The sequence below is a fragment of the Equus quagga genome, unplaced genomic scaffold (genome assembly GCF_021613505.1).
Source record: "Equus quagga isolate Etosha38 unplaced genomic scaffold, UCLA_HA_Equagga_1.0 73442_RagTag, whole genome shotgun sequence".
Lineage (NCBI taxonomy): Eukaryota > Metazoa > Chordata > Mammalia > Perissodactyla > Equidae > Equus > Equus quagga.
This window is the reverse complement of record NW_025802777.1, coordinates 2759818-2774363: the sequence shown is the minus strand read 5'-3', so window position 1 is coordinate 2774363 and position 14546 is coordinate 2759818. Positions and strand designations below refer to the sequence as shown.

At 45.6% G+C, this 14546-nt stretch overlaps 1 protein-coding gene across 2 annotated transcripts in view; it reads left to right on the top strand.

Moving 5' to 3' along the window:
* The window catches only part of LOC124234310 (protein FAM3B-like), a 38385-nt gene extending 23839 nt beyond the window's left edge, over positions 1-14546 (top strand). Inside the window, exons 4-9 of one of the 2 annotated variants that reach the window (XM_046651623.1) lie at positions 3159-3217; positions 4138-4188; positions 5542-5629; positions 6746-6878; positions 13288-13387; positions 14049-14546. In XM_046651623.1, coding sequence (XP_046507579.1) covers positions 3159-3217; positions 4138-4188; positions 5542-5629; positions 6746-6878; positions 13288-13377 — 421 coding nt within the window. In that variant the 3' untranslated portion in view covers positions 13378-13387; positions 14049-14546. Of the gene's footprint in view, positions 1-3158; positions 3218-4137; positions 4189-5541; positions 5630-6745; positions 6879-13287 lie in introns of both variants that reach the window. The other variant, XM_046651622.1, reaches the window with a different exon arrangement.

Here is a 14546-nt window from a genome sequence, read left to right as displayed (position 1 = left end):
GCAGCCCCCCTTCCTTATTGTCCAAAGGTAACCTTTATTCTGTTTTTTATAGTGATCATTTCCATGCATTGCAAAACACTATTGTTTAACTTTGTCTATTTTGAAATTTATATAAATGGAATCTCAAACCATATGCTCTTTTGTGTCTGACTTCTTTTGCTCAAAATTATATTTGTGAGAATCATCTTTGGTCGTGGATGTAGCTGTCGTTCACTGACTTGCATTGCTGTGTAATACTGCATTGCATAAATATATACAACTTATTTATTCCTTCTGCTATTGAGTGACATTGAATCGTATCTAGTTTGGAGCCGATATGAATAACGGTGCTGTGAATAGTCCTGTTCATGTCTCTTGGAGCACAAGTGCATATATTTCAGGTGGGTAATGTGTTTGGAGGGGCCACCACCACAACCCTCAACTTCAATGATACTCTAGACAGACTCATAAGACTCAGTAACAACTAATACTTATGGATAAGCTTCATGACACCAAAAGATACGGAACAAAAGCTTCTCTACGGTGTGCTGGTGGTTAACTCCCTTAGTTTATCTTTCTCTGAAATATCTTTATGTCATCTTCATTGCTGAAAGATATTTTTCCAGGCTGTGCTGGCTCTTAATTTTCTTTCAACCCATTCAAGAGACCACTGCACTGTCTTCCGGCTTCCATTTCTCAGCTAACAATCTAAAAGCTGATTCTGTGAAAGTAACTGCCCTTTTTGTCCTTCTCTGATTCCTTTAAGCTTTCTTCCTTGTCTTTGGCTTTCAACACTTGTACCCTGCTGTGTCTGTTGTTGTAGCTCTATCTTATTTGGAGTCTGTTGGGCTTCTTAAATATGTGTGTATTGAAGTGCTTCATCACATTGAACAAATTCTCTGCTATTGTATCTTCTGCCCCATTTACTTGCTCCCGTTCTTCTGAGACTCCTAATGAAGCATATGTTAGACCTTATCACTATATTCTCTGTAGCCTACAGTCTGTTTTGTATTTTCCATCTTTGTATCTCACTGTCCTTCATTGTGGACAGAGCTGTTTTCCTCTGAATGTTTTCCTGTTCACTAATTCTCTCTTCTACTGTGCATATTCCACTGTTAAAACCGTCCATTAACTGCTGGTTTCAGATATTATATTATTTTAGTTTTAGAACTCTATTGTGGTTTTCTAATTTCCATATCATTTCTTGTGGTTTCCAGTTTTGAGACTTTCGGTTTTATTTCTCATCTTCTTGGACATATTAAATATAGTTACTCTAAACTCTGTTAGCTAGTTCTACTATTGGGAAGCCCTGTGAATCTCTCACTGTTACCAATGTTTTCTGCTGGTTCCAGGGGTTCTCATTTCTCTTGGCGTCTGTCCTCATGTACCAGGGTTCATTTGATAGCATACCAGACAGTGCATTTAAGAAATTATTATTTTAAAAATTGAGATGTTAGATGATATTATCTTCTTCTTCTGAGAATATTTGCTTTCTTCTGCCAGGGACCTGGAGCCATTAGCCATACAGAATGATCTGAATAAATGTTAAGGATTGAGTTTTTCTGGCCCACCCAGTTGTCTTAAAGCTGGGCTACAGTTATACAAGCTCTGATTTCTTTCTGCTTTGCTCTCACTTTTAGGATTCAACCCAAATAAAATTGGGGGATTTAACGTGACCCTCCCTTTAGTGGGCCCTGGCTTCCAACTTGTGTCCCACTCACCTCACATGGTTGTCAGAAGTGCTACTCACCTTATATGGTACTTTTCTAGAATTAACAAATGCTTCTAGGGTAAAGTAGCTTTATATGCTAGGCTTGCCACCTTGAAATTTAGTCTTCTCCCAAATCTTGGCCCGGGAATTCTTTACTGCCTTATTAGGTCTCTAATAGATTCAAGCAGATCTTTTTTTTAAAAAAAAAAGTTCATTTTTGTTTTGTTTTGTTTTTCTCTATGGGAGAGTAGGTTCAGATTACTCAATTTTCCATTATCATAAGTGGAAGTTTCTTTTTGCTTCTTTTCAAGTTTTTATGGAGTATTCTTTAAAATTCTTGAAAAGCTGCTCCTCCATAAAGGACTTAGCCTAGAAGGCTCACAGGGGAGTTAGGTAAACATGTCAAGAGCCGAATATGACAGCTCTGTATTCACTATTCCAAAGCATGGGAAACGGGGAAAGCTTCCAGATTCTTTTCATGAAGCTACCAGATCATTGATTCTAAAACTGGACAGAGGGTGCACGCACACAGACACGAGGGTCCCAAGACCTTCAGCAATAATTAACACCTCCAGGAAAGTCCGTCTTCTTCCTGCTTATAGAGCACAGGCCCCTTGAGGTTGATATGTCATATTTTCCTATTTAAAAGTAAAAATTAGGGGCCGACTCCGTGGCCGAGTGGTTAAGTTCGTGCGCTCCGCTGTGGCGGCCCGGGGTTCGGATCCTGGGCGCGGACATGGCACTGCTCTTCAGGCCACGCTGAGACGGTGTCCCACATCCCACAACTAGAAGGACCTGCAACTAAGATATACAGCTATGTACTGGGGGAGTTGGGGAGATAAAGCAGAAAAAAAAAAAAAAAGATTGGCAACAGTTGTTAGCTCAGGTGCCAATCTTTAAAAAAAAAAAGTAAAACTTAAACGAAGTAATATAAGAGATCCACTTAAGGAGATAAACTGGGTTGCATTTTGTGGCTGGACAAAAGGCTGGCCGGGAGTCAAGCAAAGCCGCCGTCAGTGCGCTGAGGGGGAGGACCTATGGACGTGGATCGCAGAGTTGGGTTACATCCTTCTCTTATTGATCCACCTCTTACTACTTCATATTTATAAAATGGAAAAATGAAGGCTTATGCTGGGACTGAGGTTTCAGTGGAAAGATGGAAAAAGACTGTGCTGAACAAATATTAGTTTTTCCTCTCCCTGGCTGTTTATCTATAGTATAAGATTAAATGCAGTTTCCAGGTTCCCCGCGGGACTGAGTCTATGGAAACTTGGGGATGGATGTGTGTGGAGCGAGTAGGGGTGACTTTGAAGGAAGCTGGGTCTGGGCCAGCGCGTACCTGCGAGGGAATGGTCAGCAGCGAGGGCCGGGCAGTGACTCTGCCAAGAAAAGATCTTACAGAGCGGGGAGGGCTCCTCACTGCCCACTAAGAAAGGAGTTCTTTGTCTAATGCATATTTGCATTTCAGGCTCATAGGAGAGAAGACTAGAAATGTTGCAAGAGGAATAAATATTGCCATCGTGAACTGTAAGTTGTTCAGTGTTTTCTTTAAAACTTCTCTAAAAGCTCTGCGATTGGATTTTCAAAGATACCTTGGGTTTTCGAGGATTTTTGCATGCAATCTAGTGTAGGTTTATATTTTAATGCATTTTGAAATTATATATTTAATTATTTTTACAGTGCCTCACTTTACAGGTTATTTGTGGTACGTACAAAAAAAAAAAAAAACCCTGGAACCAATTATAAGTAGACTTTTAAAAAAACAAAAAAGGCGCAGCAGGAGGCAGGGTTAAAACCAGATACGCAGAGGGGGACCTCAGGCCTTCCTGGAGTACAACCTCACATCCGCTCCTGGTGGCCCAGCAGAGGGTGACACCGCCAGCCAGTTGTCACCGCTGTGTGATAAAAGGCGACTCAGGCCTCAGGGGAAGCTCAGCTGGCCTCCTCTTAGGCCTGGGGCAACATTCTTTTGGGATTGCTGCTGGACCCCAGGCAATAGGAACAGTAGCAGGTTTGGGGAAACGGTGTCCCGTGGAGTACCTGAGCTGAGCGCATAGTCCAGTGACAGCAGGGCTGTAGAAACCTGAGACAAAACGTGCCCAGCCTCATAATCCTGCAGGAAAGCCTAATGGGGACCAGAAAGGGCTGAGTGGGGGCCCTGGTGGTTCTGCGGGCAGAGGCAGGTGTGACAGGAAAAAGCATAGGATCACATCTAACTGGAGGCAGACGGGAAGAAAGTTCTAGAAGAGCTGACAAGCCCTGTCTGTCCCCACATTGGTAACACCCCTCCAAGGAAGGCAGCCTTTTTTCCTCAAGCTGGGCCATCGCAGCAGTCATGCCTCCTGGAAAGAGACAGAAGGAACGTGCCATCTTGAGAACCGCGGTGCCACAAGGGTGCCCTGAGTCCCAACAAACTTTCTTTCAAAAGCCATTTCTTTTGTTTTCAGATGCGACTGGGAAAGTGATAGCAACACAGTATTTTGATATGTATGAAGGTGGTAAGAAAAATTTTTTCCTCTTAAAATGAATTGTAAACATAAGTTAAGATGAAAACACAAAAATGTCAAACATTCTTATTTTGTTTATTAAAAATATTGCCAGAAGCTCATGTGAGTATTCTAGAATGGTCTGACAGAAATCCTCTTAGTCCCTAATTGAGTTCGTATAACAGAGGTTGAAGGCATTAACTAGAAAATATCTTTCCTCTGATCACAGTTGTCCTGGCTCTTTTCCTTCTATTCCTTCATTGGATAATGGGAAAGAAAATACCTCTTTTTTCAAAATCAAATATATATAAAATAATGTGATCAGCATCCAGCCTTGAATATTGTCACAATCACTGTCAAGTTCATGCCTGCTGGGCTCGGAGCACGCATTCCTGGAACCAGTGGTGCCCCTTCACCTCCAATGGTCTCTCCATTCTGGGCACTAGATCTTGAATGCAGTTGTTGGTTGGGATATACCAGCCCTTTTTATTTTTGTTTAACACCAAGAATTGTTGAAAACAAGTCTTTATAAAGATACTGAAGAAGGGGGCCGGCCCCGTGGCCAAGTGGTTAAGTTTGCATGCTCCGCTTCAGCGGCCCAGGGTTTCGCAGGCTCAGATCCTGGGCGCGGACATGGCACCGCTCATCAGTCCATGCTGAGGCGGCGTCCCATAAAACAGAACTAGAAGGATCCACAAATAAAATATACAACTATGTACTGGGGGGATTTGGGGAGAAAAAGCAGAAAAAGAAGAAGATTGGCAACAGTTGTTAGCTCAGGTGCCAATCTTTAAAAAAAAGATCCTGAAGAAGAGCAATGACAAATGCCTGGATACACTCGATAGGAGCTATCCATTTTTACTTTGCAGTTAACTTAAGCATAAGTATAAAGAGCCAGCCCCAGCGGGAAACAATGAGGTTTGAGATTAAGCTTTATTTTCTTCCTGTAAGGCATAGATAGGTCTCTTAGCAAAGACTTACCCCCCTGTCCCATCTGGTCTGCGTGTCTCTGTGTTTCTCTTCTCCGTTCTGCACATCAGTGTCCTGGGGCCGCTCTGCTCTAGGGTGCTCACACTTGGGTCTGGGGTTTCGTGAGTAACTGCAGAGAAAACTCCACCTGTGCTGCCAAGGTTGTGGCTGGTTTTGAGCTTGATTAGTGGAATCTTCATGATCTGATCGTGCTGCTCACCTCCCGCGGTCCCACCATGGAGCCCCAGTGGCTGTCGACTGTAAGAGCCGGAGCACTGTTACGTGGTGGAGAGTCGGAGCGGACACAGAGGCTGCGAGCAGAGGACACACAGCATCGAGGGCAAGAGTCTGAGGTAACAGAGAAGAGCCTAAAACTGATTTGCATCGACCCGACAGATAACTCTGGACCGATGACCAATTTTATTCAGAGTGCTCCCCGGAATTCCCTGCTCCTTATGGTCACCCACGATGATGGCAGCAGCAGGTGAGTGGGGACAGGTTTGTCACAGTGGGGGTGGGGAAGAGAAGCCAGCTGGGTGGAGAACACCAGGCCCCAGCTGGCCCCTCAGTGCGTCCTCTAGGAAAGGACAAAACTCCAAGGAGCAAGATGCTTCTTCAAGGAAAAGGAATAGGGGACCAGAGCAAAACAGACTGTGCTTCTAAAGAGATGACTAGCCAGTGGAGGACGTAAGTACTAGAAGGTAAGGAATATTTCCAGGTAGCAAGACAGAGCCACTGCTGACTGTAATTAGGATGGAAAAGCAGTTAGCTTTTTACGGTTGTTGGCCAGAAAAGCTAAAACCCAGTGTGGCACTGACACACGTGCAACGCTTTCGCGAGGGAGCAGGTGATCTGGCTCAGTGTTTCTCCCCGTCTGCTCTTCCAAGTAAACATGTGTGCCTTCACTGCCAATCTTCCCAGAGCCTCGAAGTGCCTCTCTGCACTGTGAACCTCCAGGAAGCGGCTCCTGAACACAGCATTGCCCACATGTGTTTGACCTCAGATCCTGTTTTCACTAGAGCATCTTACCAGACTGAAGTGCCTTGATACAACTCTGAAACACTCAGATTTAACTCGTTTAGGAAAACCTGAACTTGTTATTTTTTCCTTTCCCTTTCTGCCCTCCATCCTTTGCTTCCTCTCAATTGTACCCCTTTTACAATGCAGTATTGTTTTAGGTTTTTCGTTTTTTCTTTTTTTGGTACTGACTTGTCTGAATATGAAAGGGACAGTTTTAACATTCGCTGTCATCTTTCGGTAACTTCTCCACCTCATTTCCTGGTTGGTAAACAGGGGGTGCAGCAAGGAGCAAAAATTATGTTGGCTGAGTATGAGGATGTGATTGAACCCCAAGAAGCAGGGGCTTTTCAGAATTGAGAATTAAAACTCTGTACCCAGAATCGAGTCTAAGGGAGTCCTGGATGTTGTCGCAGGTTTTACTAGAAATTTGACATCCTCAATCAGCACGTGCCCTCTTCCTCCTGCCGTTCGCCCGAGGAGGAGATGAGTCGCTTTAGAAACCTCTATTCTGGGACAGACACAGTGCAACACACTGGGGTCTCCACATGAGACGTTCAGACACTGTCCCCTCTGTCCCCAGACTGAAGGAGGACGCCAAGAAGGCCATAGAAGCTCTTGGAAGTAAAGAAGTCAGGAACATGCGATTCAGGTCGAGCTGGGTATTTCTCACAGCAAAAGGCTTTGAACTTCCTGCAGGAATTGAGAGAGAAAAGGTGAGTGGCTTTTAAAGGTCCCTTCCCACAAAGGGTTGGTCCTCCGCACGCTGTGATGTGAAGTGTTGCCGGTGGGTCAGAGCCGCTGTCTCCAGTACGGTGCCTGCCGCACAGGGCGAGGCGGGGCCCGCTCGCTTCTCCACTCAGGGTCTGTGCCTGAGACGCCGAGTTCCTAAATCTGGGGAAAATCACCTCCCATGCAGCCAGCGCTCGGTCCGTCATTACAAGTCAAAGAGTCCATCATAAGATGCTCATAAGCCTTTCCCACTATGTCAGGTGCTTAACCAAAGTTTCAAACTTCTCAAATCTGTTTATAAGTAGAAAATCCTGAGTGGGCTATTGGTATTGCTCTTCTGTCCTGCTGCAGCCAGCCCTTGTCCCAAGCCTCTCTTTCCTTTGCCTCTGTCCTGGGGATGGTAATAGTGCTTACTAGTTAAGGTGGTTAAGGAGATTAACCAAGCCTGTGACGGGAAGCACTTAAAACGGGGCAGACGCCAAACAAACTGGAGAAATGGAGCTCTCGTTGTTGCTGTTGCTGTAACTTGTTGCATGATTGATTATAAGTCCCTCCCACTATGTCCTTTATTTATCCAAGAAAAATAAAATCAAAAGAATGAAGTTCTAACGTATTAACTTAGTCTCCTGGGAAAGTTCCAACTAGGGTTGGCAAAGTGTTGTAGGAGTTGCAGGCTGAGGCCTCTGGGGATGAGCACGCAGCCTCTGTCACGGAGTACCGCTTTCCAGGAACCGGTGCTGAAACCCGACAGGCTCTGAAAGGGGGGGCGGTGGCTGCCTGCCAAGGAGTGAGACCTCCGACTGTTCCTTAGGAGAAGGGCCTCCTTTCTATGAGCTGGAAATTCAGAGGAGGCAGAGATTTCAATGTCTCCAAGGTGTGCAAGAGGTTGCCTCTGACTCCAGACCAGGACATTTGGTCCCGGTCCCCTCCTTGCACTGTCCACTGTGGCTTTGGGTCTGGGAAGGAAGGCAAACAGAAGCAGGTGGGCAGCTGGCGTCCCCTGGTTGGCAGGACCACCTGGGTGCAGGAGAAGGGGAGGCTGAGGTGTGACTTCATTGTGGCCACCACTCAGATGACTCGTGACCGGCTCGCAAGGGAGCCCTAGAGCTTCTCTGACACCCTCGTTGTAGCCCTCGGAGGCTCAGAAATCGCGGTTATTTTAGCATGCATCTGAAAAAGCAGGTTTTCTCCTTGCACCTCTCATTTCTTTCACAGCCAGGAAGCCAGCTCTGCAGAACTTGTCAGGAACATTTACCCGGGGCCGCAGTGTAGACCACTCGTTACTAATGATTGGGTCTGGACACCCAGGATACAGTTGAGACCTCACAGACTTGTCCTGACGTGTGAGGTGTTGCCTGGCTCTGCGTGGGGGGCTCCCTGGGCCACCACTACCTGGGCCCACATGGGGGTGAGGTGAGCCAGGTGCACCGTTGGGAGAGGGGCCTGATGTCCAGTGTCAGGTTTGCAGGGGGTCAGGTGTGATCTTGAACAGCCACCTCACCTCTCTGGGCCTCAGCTTGCTGCTCTGCGCAGTGAGATGAAAGCTAGGGAATTCTTCAGGGCCCAGCAGCTGCGAGGTGGGTATGCACCCACTGACCTGTGGCTTTCCTCGGGCTGACTCTTTAGTAATACAGGGTCACCTTCTCCTCTGCTCCTTGTATGATGAGCACTAGTCTAGTGTCTTACAGATCTCCAGATTTTATGCGCTTAGCTGTGTGGTTTTTGGGAAAATTAGTTAACCTCTCTGTGCCACAGAATCATCTCCTGTCAGAAAGGGATAATGACGGTGCCCATCCTACAGAGTCAGTGAGGACTAAGAGAGAGCAACACGTGGGGCTCAGCCAGGATGCAAGCATGGAGCCCTGTAATCCCCAGCATCTGGGCCTTTCCAGAGCTCCCCTTCTCCCTCCCCCCAGCCCAGCCCTGACCTTCATTCCCACGTGCACATCCAAACTTCCCCTTAACATCATCTTCCAACTTCGCTGCCCTTTCCCCCATGCCTTACCCCGTCCCCCCTGCCCTTCCCAGTCTCCCCAGGTCACTAACTCAGCAGGAGTGGTGGCGAGCAGCAGGACCACTGTGGGCACTCGTCGGGGGACAGAGAGGGTCAGGCCACATAGGGAAGTGCTCCGACGTGTCAGCGCCTGTCCTTATTATTGTAATTGGCACTGTTACCCCAGATGCACCAGAAAAGCCAGGAGCGAGGCTCGAGTCCCTTTAACTCAACTGTTCACATCTCAACGAAGCTTCCCTGTTAATGTTTAGCTAAGGTGCGTGAAACAAATTCACATTGGAATTGCCCTGTAGCAGTGGCCCTGCCTCTCCCATTTTCTTTATAAGTGTCCACGCAAAATTACCAATAACCATTCTGTAGACGAGAGACAGAGGTGAGTTTGACCTGAGCCAGAGTGAGGATTATAACCTGGGAAGGCCTTTTCCAGAAAGGAAGAAAACGTTCTGGAGAAGCATGGCTCTCAGTAGGGTCTTATATCTTTTTAGAACAAAGGACATGCGTTAAACACGCCCGGGATACATATACCTCAACGTCTCAAAGACGTAATCAGGGGCCAATTAGCAGGTCAACATGACCCCGATGTCATGTCAATGTCGGGAAAGGGACTAGCCGGGCAGTGTTATCAATAGGGCGTAGGAGGGGAAGTCTGCATGCTTATCTGAAGAGAGCTCATTCTTTAATGGTTAAGCAGATGCACAATGAATGTTTGATAGGCCATAGGCCAGTCTTGCTAGTTCAAGTCGAATTAGTTTTCAACCGGGAATAGTCACGCCATGTATCTCAATATGTGAGAATGTCTGGTGATAAGAAAGAGAGTTTCTGGAATGGGCGGAATCGAGGAAGAGTCTGGGTCTCCAAGCGCTGCACTGAGTTTAGAGAGCCGATGTGTCTTGAAACAGTGGCTTTAAGGGAACTGCAGGAAATGTCTGTCTTGCCTGCATGTGTTGGTTGAAAGTTATTGTCCCAGTTGCAGCGAGAGTTCAAGGACTGGACCTGAACACGGCGAGCAGTTTGTGTAGGACTCACAAGAGCTATTGTGGTTTAGGGCACTAAAGTATGTTTACTCAACCCTTGATGAGGCCTGAGCTGGTAGCCAGGGCCTCAACACAGTCCTTCTGAGAGCTTGAGTTAAGTCCTGTCAGAGGAAGCATTTGTCTTCACATTTGAGATATTCAGACTCACACCCCGTCGATTTCCCTAAGGGCGGTGTATGGCTGTGTTGGGAGGGCCCCCAAGTCCTCGGTGGTCTCTCCAGCCACCGTGCACATCCACGCGCCCTGCTATTCTCAGAGTCAGCTTCCCAGGCACAGCTCTGGGGTCATTTCCATGCTCAGAAGCCTCTCCTGGCCTCACTACTGAATTGAATTTTGAAATGTTCTAGTTTCATAAGGGAGGAGCGACCTGAGACCCACAAACTGAGAAATAAACAAGGTGGCAGTCTAAAGGGAGGGTAACCTGGATTTGGGCCTGGACTCAGTAATCGCCAGCACTCAGCACAGGTCATCATTGTCATCACCTCCAGTGTGGTCTTTGTCTTGGTCCCTGGCGAACCAGAGCTCAGACCCTTGCTGCCAGCCCAGCCAATCCCTTCCCACTCTTCTCTCCATGCTTGTATATGCTCAACACACCAGCAAAACCACCACAATCTTTGCCCTCTTCCACCCATCACAGAGCTTTCCCACGCTCGGACCTTTGCTTTTCCCTAAGTCTCCTTCAAGATCCGCCGTGTCAGGGAGGAAAAATTTCCCTTCCACCCTTCTAGGTTCTTTGTCTGGCCTAATAATTAAATTGACATAACACAGATCAACAGGAGAAAAACAAACAAAAGTTTACCATGTATACCTTCTGTCTACATGGGAGAGACTCAGAAAACTGAGTAACTCGCTGAAATGGCCGATGCCATCACCTTAAATACCTCCTTTAGCTAAAGATGAAAGAAGATGTTGGCGGGTGAGGAGTCAGTTATGGGAGGTGGCCAGGAAAAGCACAGTAAACAAGGGTAAGGTTGTTTTGCATATTTAAGTCCACGCCTTCTCCACTGATAGGAGTTTCAAGAGATTTACATGTTTTCCTCTTCCTGGTACAGCGAGGGAGACACCCTTACAAATAGGGATTTCCCTTACAAATGTAAATGTCTCTTACAAAGGGTAACTTCTCCTTGGTTTTCAGAGCTCCCCCCATATCTGCTGTTTCTAAAACAGTAACCAGCCTAAAATAATCCTTATGCCAAAGAGACATATTTTGGGGTGGCAAATCTGCTCACCTACAATAGATATATAGACCAATGGAGTAGAACTGAGAGTCCAGAAATAAAACCTCACATTTTGGGTCAATTGATTTTCGACAAGGGTGCCAAAAGCATTTAACGGGGAATCAATAGTGCTGAGACAACCACATATTCACTTGCAAAAGGATGAATTTGGATCCCTACCTCACACCATATACAGAAATTAAGTCAATATGGGCCAAATAATTAAATGTAAGAGCTAGAACTATTAAACTCTTAGAAGAAAACATAGGCATAAATCTTTGTCACCTTGGATTAGGCAGTGATTTCTTAGCTATGACACCAAAAGCATAAACAACAAAAGATGAAATTTGCATTTCATCAAAATTTAAAATGTTTGTGCTTCAAAGGACACCATCAAGAAAACACAAAGACAACCTACAGAATGGGAGAAAATATTTGCAAATAAAGGACTTGTATCCAGAATATATAAAGAGCTCTTACCACTCAATAATAAAAGGAGAACCCGATTTTAAAGTCAGCAAACGATCTGAATAGACATTTCTTCAAAGAAGTTGTACAGATGGCCAAAAACACGTGAAAATATTCTCATCATTAGCCATCAGGAAAATGCAAATAAAAGCCACAATGAGATACCACCTCACACTCACTAAGATGGCTATAATGAAAAAGACATAATGAGAAGTTGGACAAGGATGTGGAGGGTTGAGAACCCCCCTCCACTGCTCCAGGAAATGTAATAGTACAGCTGTTTTGGGAAACATCCTGGCAGTTCCTGAAAAGGTTAGGCACACAGTTACCATATGATCAAACAATTCCACTCATAAATGTATATCCAAGAGAATGAAAACATATGTTCACAGGAAAACTTGTACATGAATGTGCATAGCAGCATTATTCATAATAGGCAAAAAGTGGAAACAACTCAAATGTCTGATTAATGGATAAAAAATGTATATACAAAATATGGTATAGCCATACACTGGAATATTATTCAGCCATATAAATAAATAAACTACTGGGCCAACCCTGGTAGCCTAGTGGTTAAGTTCAGCCTTCTCTGCTTCAGCGGCCCAGGTTTGGTTCCCAGGCATGGACCCACACCGCTTGACTGTCAGTGGCCATGCTGTGGCGGTGGCTCACATAGAAGAAGAAGATAGGCAACAGATGTTAGCTCGGGGCGAATCTTCCTCAGCAAAAAGAAAAAGGAAAGAAAGTACTGATACATGTACAACATGGGTGAACCTTGAAAACAGACTCAGGGAAGAAAACCATACACAAAAGGCCACATATTGTATATTTCCATTTATATGAAATTTCTAGAATAGACAAAATCCATAGAGACAGAAAGTAGATTTGTGACTGCCCAGGACTGTGGGGGAAGGAGAATGACTGCTTGTGGGGCTGTGGTTTCTTGTTCCAGTGATGAAAATGTTCTAAAATTGATTGTGGTGAGGGTTGCATAGCTCTCTGAATATACTAAAAGCCATGGAATTGTACACTTTAAATGGGTGAGTTTTATAGTATGTGAATTATATCTCAAAGCTGTTATATAAAAAAAGAGAATTCCAAAGTTTAGGATGCATATTATCCTTTTTAAGCATTAGGTTAAGGGACTCCATTATCTGTAAAAAAAAAAAAAAAAAAAGTAGGAAAGCCTAAATCCCACATCAGTATGAACACACATCCTGAGCAAGGAATTTACAATTACCCTGAGAAACAGTACACTCCTCCTCTCTGAGAATTGAAAACTAAACAGTAGACCTGTGCTGTCCAGGACGGCAGCTACTAGCTAAATTTGCATTTCCATTTAAATTTATTAAAATTAAATAGAATTTAAGATTCAGTTCATCGGTCACACTTGCACATTTCAAGTACTCAACTGCTAAACGTGGCTAGTGGCGGCTCTATTGGACAGTGTCGATTCCAGAACATTTACATTATTGCAGAAAGTTCTAGAACTGCATTAACACCTGGGTCAAATATTAGTACGAAACACGTCGAGAGAAAGTAGGTTGGAGCAAATTCCATTCTAGGAAGTGATTCTCTTTATATGACTTTGCTCATAGCCGACGAATATTTGTTGATTAGATTAGTGAATAAATAAAATTGTTTTCTTTCCTTTATGCAGATCAACCACTCTGACGATTCGAGGAACAGATATTCTGGCTGGCCTGCAGAGATACAGATAGAAGGCTGCATCCCGAAAGAGCCAAGCTAACGTTGCACAGGTTTAATAAATGTGGTTTTTGCTAGACAAATGCATCATGGAATGGCGCAAGGATCTTATCCAAGAGTCTATATATGATGAGTGTTTTGGGTTTGTCATCAGCCAACCAATTTCTCCTCGTTGTATAAAATCTGGGCACACAGTATTGTTATGCCAGTATTTATATAGTGAAGAGAGAATGAGCAGGGAGACAGAGATGAGTGGGAATGACTAAAGGGAATAAAGGGATTTACCTGGAAAGGAGAGGGTTGGGGGAAGTAAGCGCTGCTTGCCCAGGGGCGGAGCTATTATTTGATCAGATCTAAGTGTGACCCCTGTGGTCCAGACGCTCTGCAGAGGGAAAACCTTCATTCCATTGTCACCAAGCACAGCCTTGTTTCAGACAGCCAGCTCCTAGGAGGGCTTGGCAGACTGCCTCGGTCAACTCCAGTTGACCCTTGAGCTCTTCCTGTGGGGCCATGAACTTATTCATCCCACAAATCTGGGCGCCTCCTACCTTCTGCCACTAGCAATGGGGTAATGAATGGGACCCAGTCTCTGCCCTCATGCAGGAGTGTCACTCCAATGACTGGCCTTTGTTTAATGGGGTGGGGACAAAGGAGGCTTGACAGACCCAGCAGAGTCTTCCCTCAGGAGGGCAACTGTATCCCTCCGACTCTCAGGAGACGCCTCATGGATCCAGGAATACCAGATCCCCACGCCCAGTGACGCGAGTCCAGGCATGCGTCTGATGGGGGTTAAGAAATGAAGTCATTGCCAAGCATCCGTTCTAACCTCCTTCTGGAGCCTGGCTAAGAGAAGAGCTAGGAGACTCCGATGCCAGGTTACCATTGCTTCTCGGGGCCTCCGGTTTCTCATCTGTAAGATGGAGGATTTGGGAAAGATGAAATGATTTCAAGCCCTTTGATCAGCAGGACCCCTTTTACAAACACGCTAGCACATGGCATCCTGAATTTCAACGTCCTCAAAGTAACAACTGCCCCAACTCTCAGTGGCTTACAACAGTGTTGATTTCTCCTTCGTGTTACATGTGGGCCACGGGGCCGCCTCAGCTCAGCCCAGGGCGCTGGGAGCCAGATCAGAGCGGGGTCCCTATCAGGCACGGAAGCCAAGAAGAGCAGAAATCCAGCTGCCCCCACAGCTGCTGCCAGGACACCATG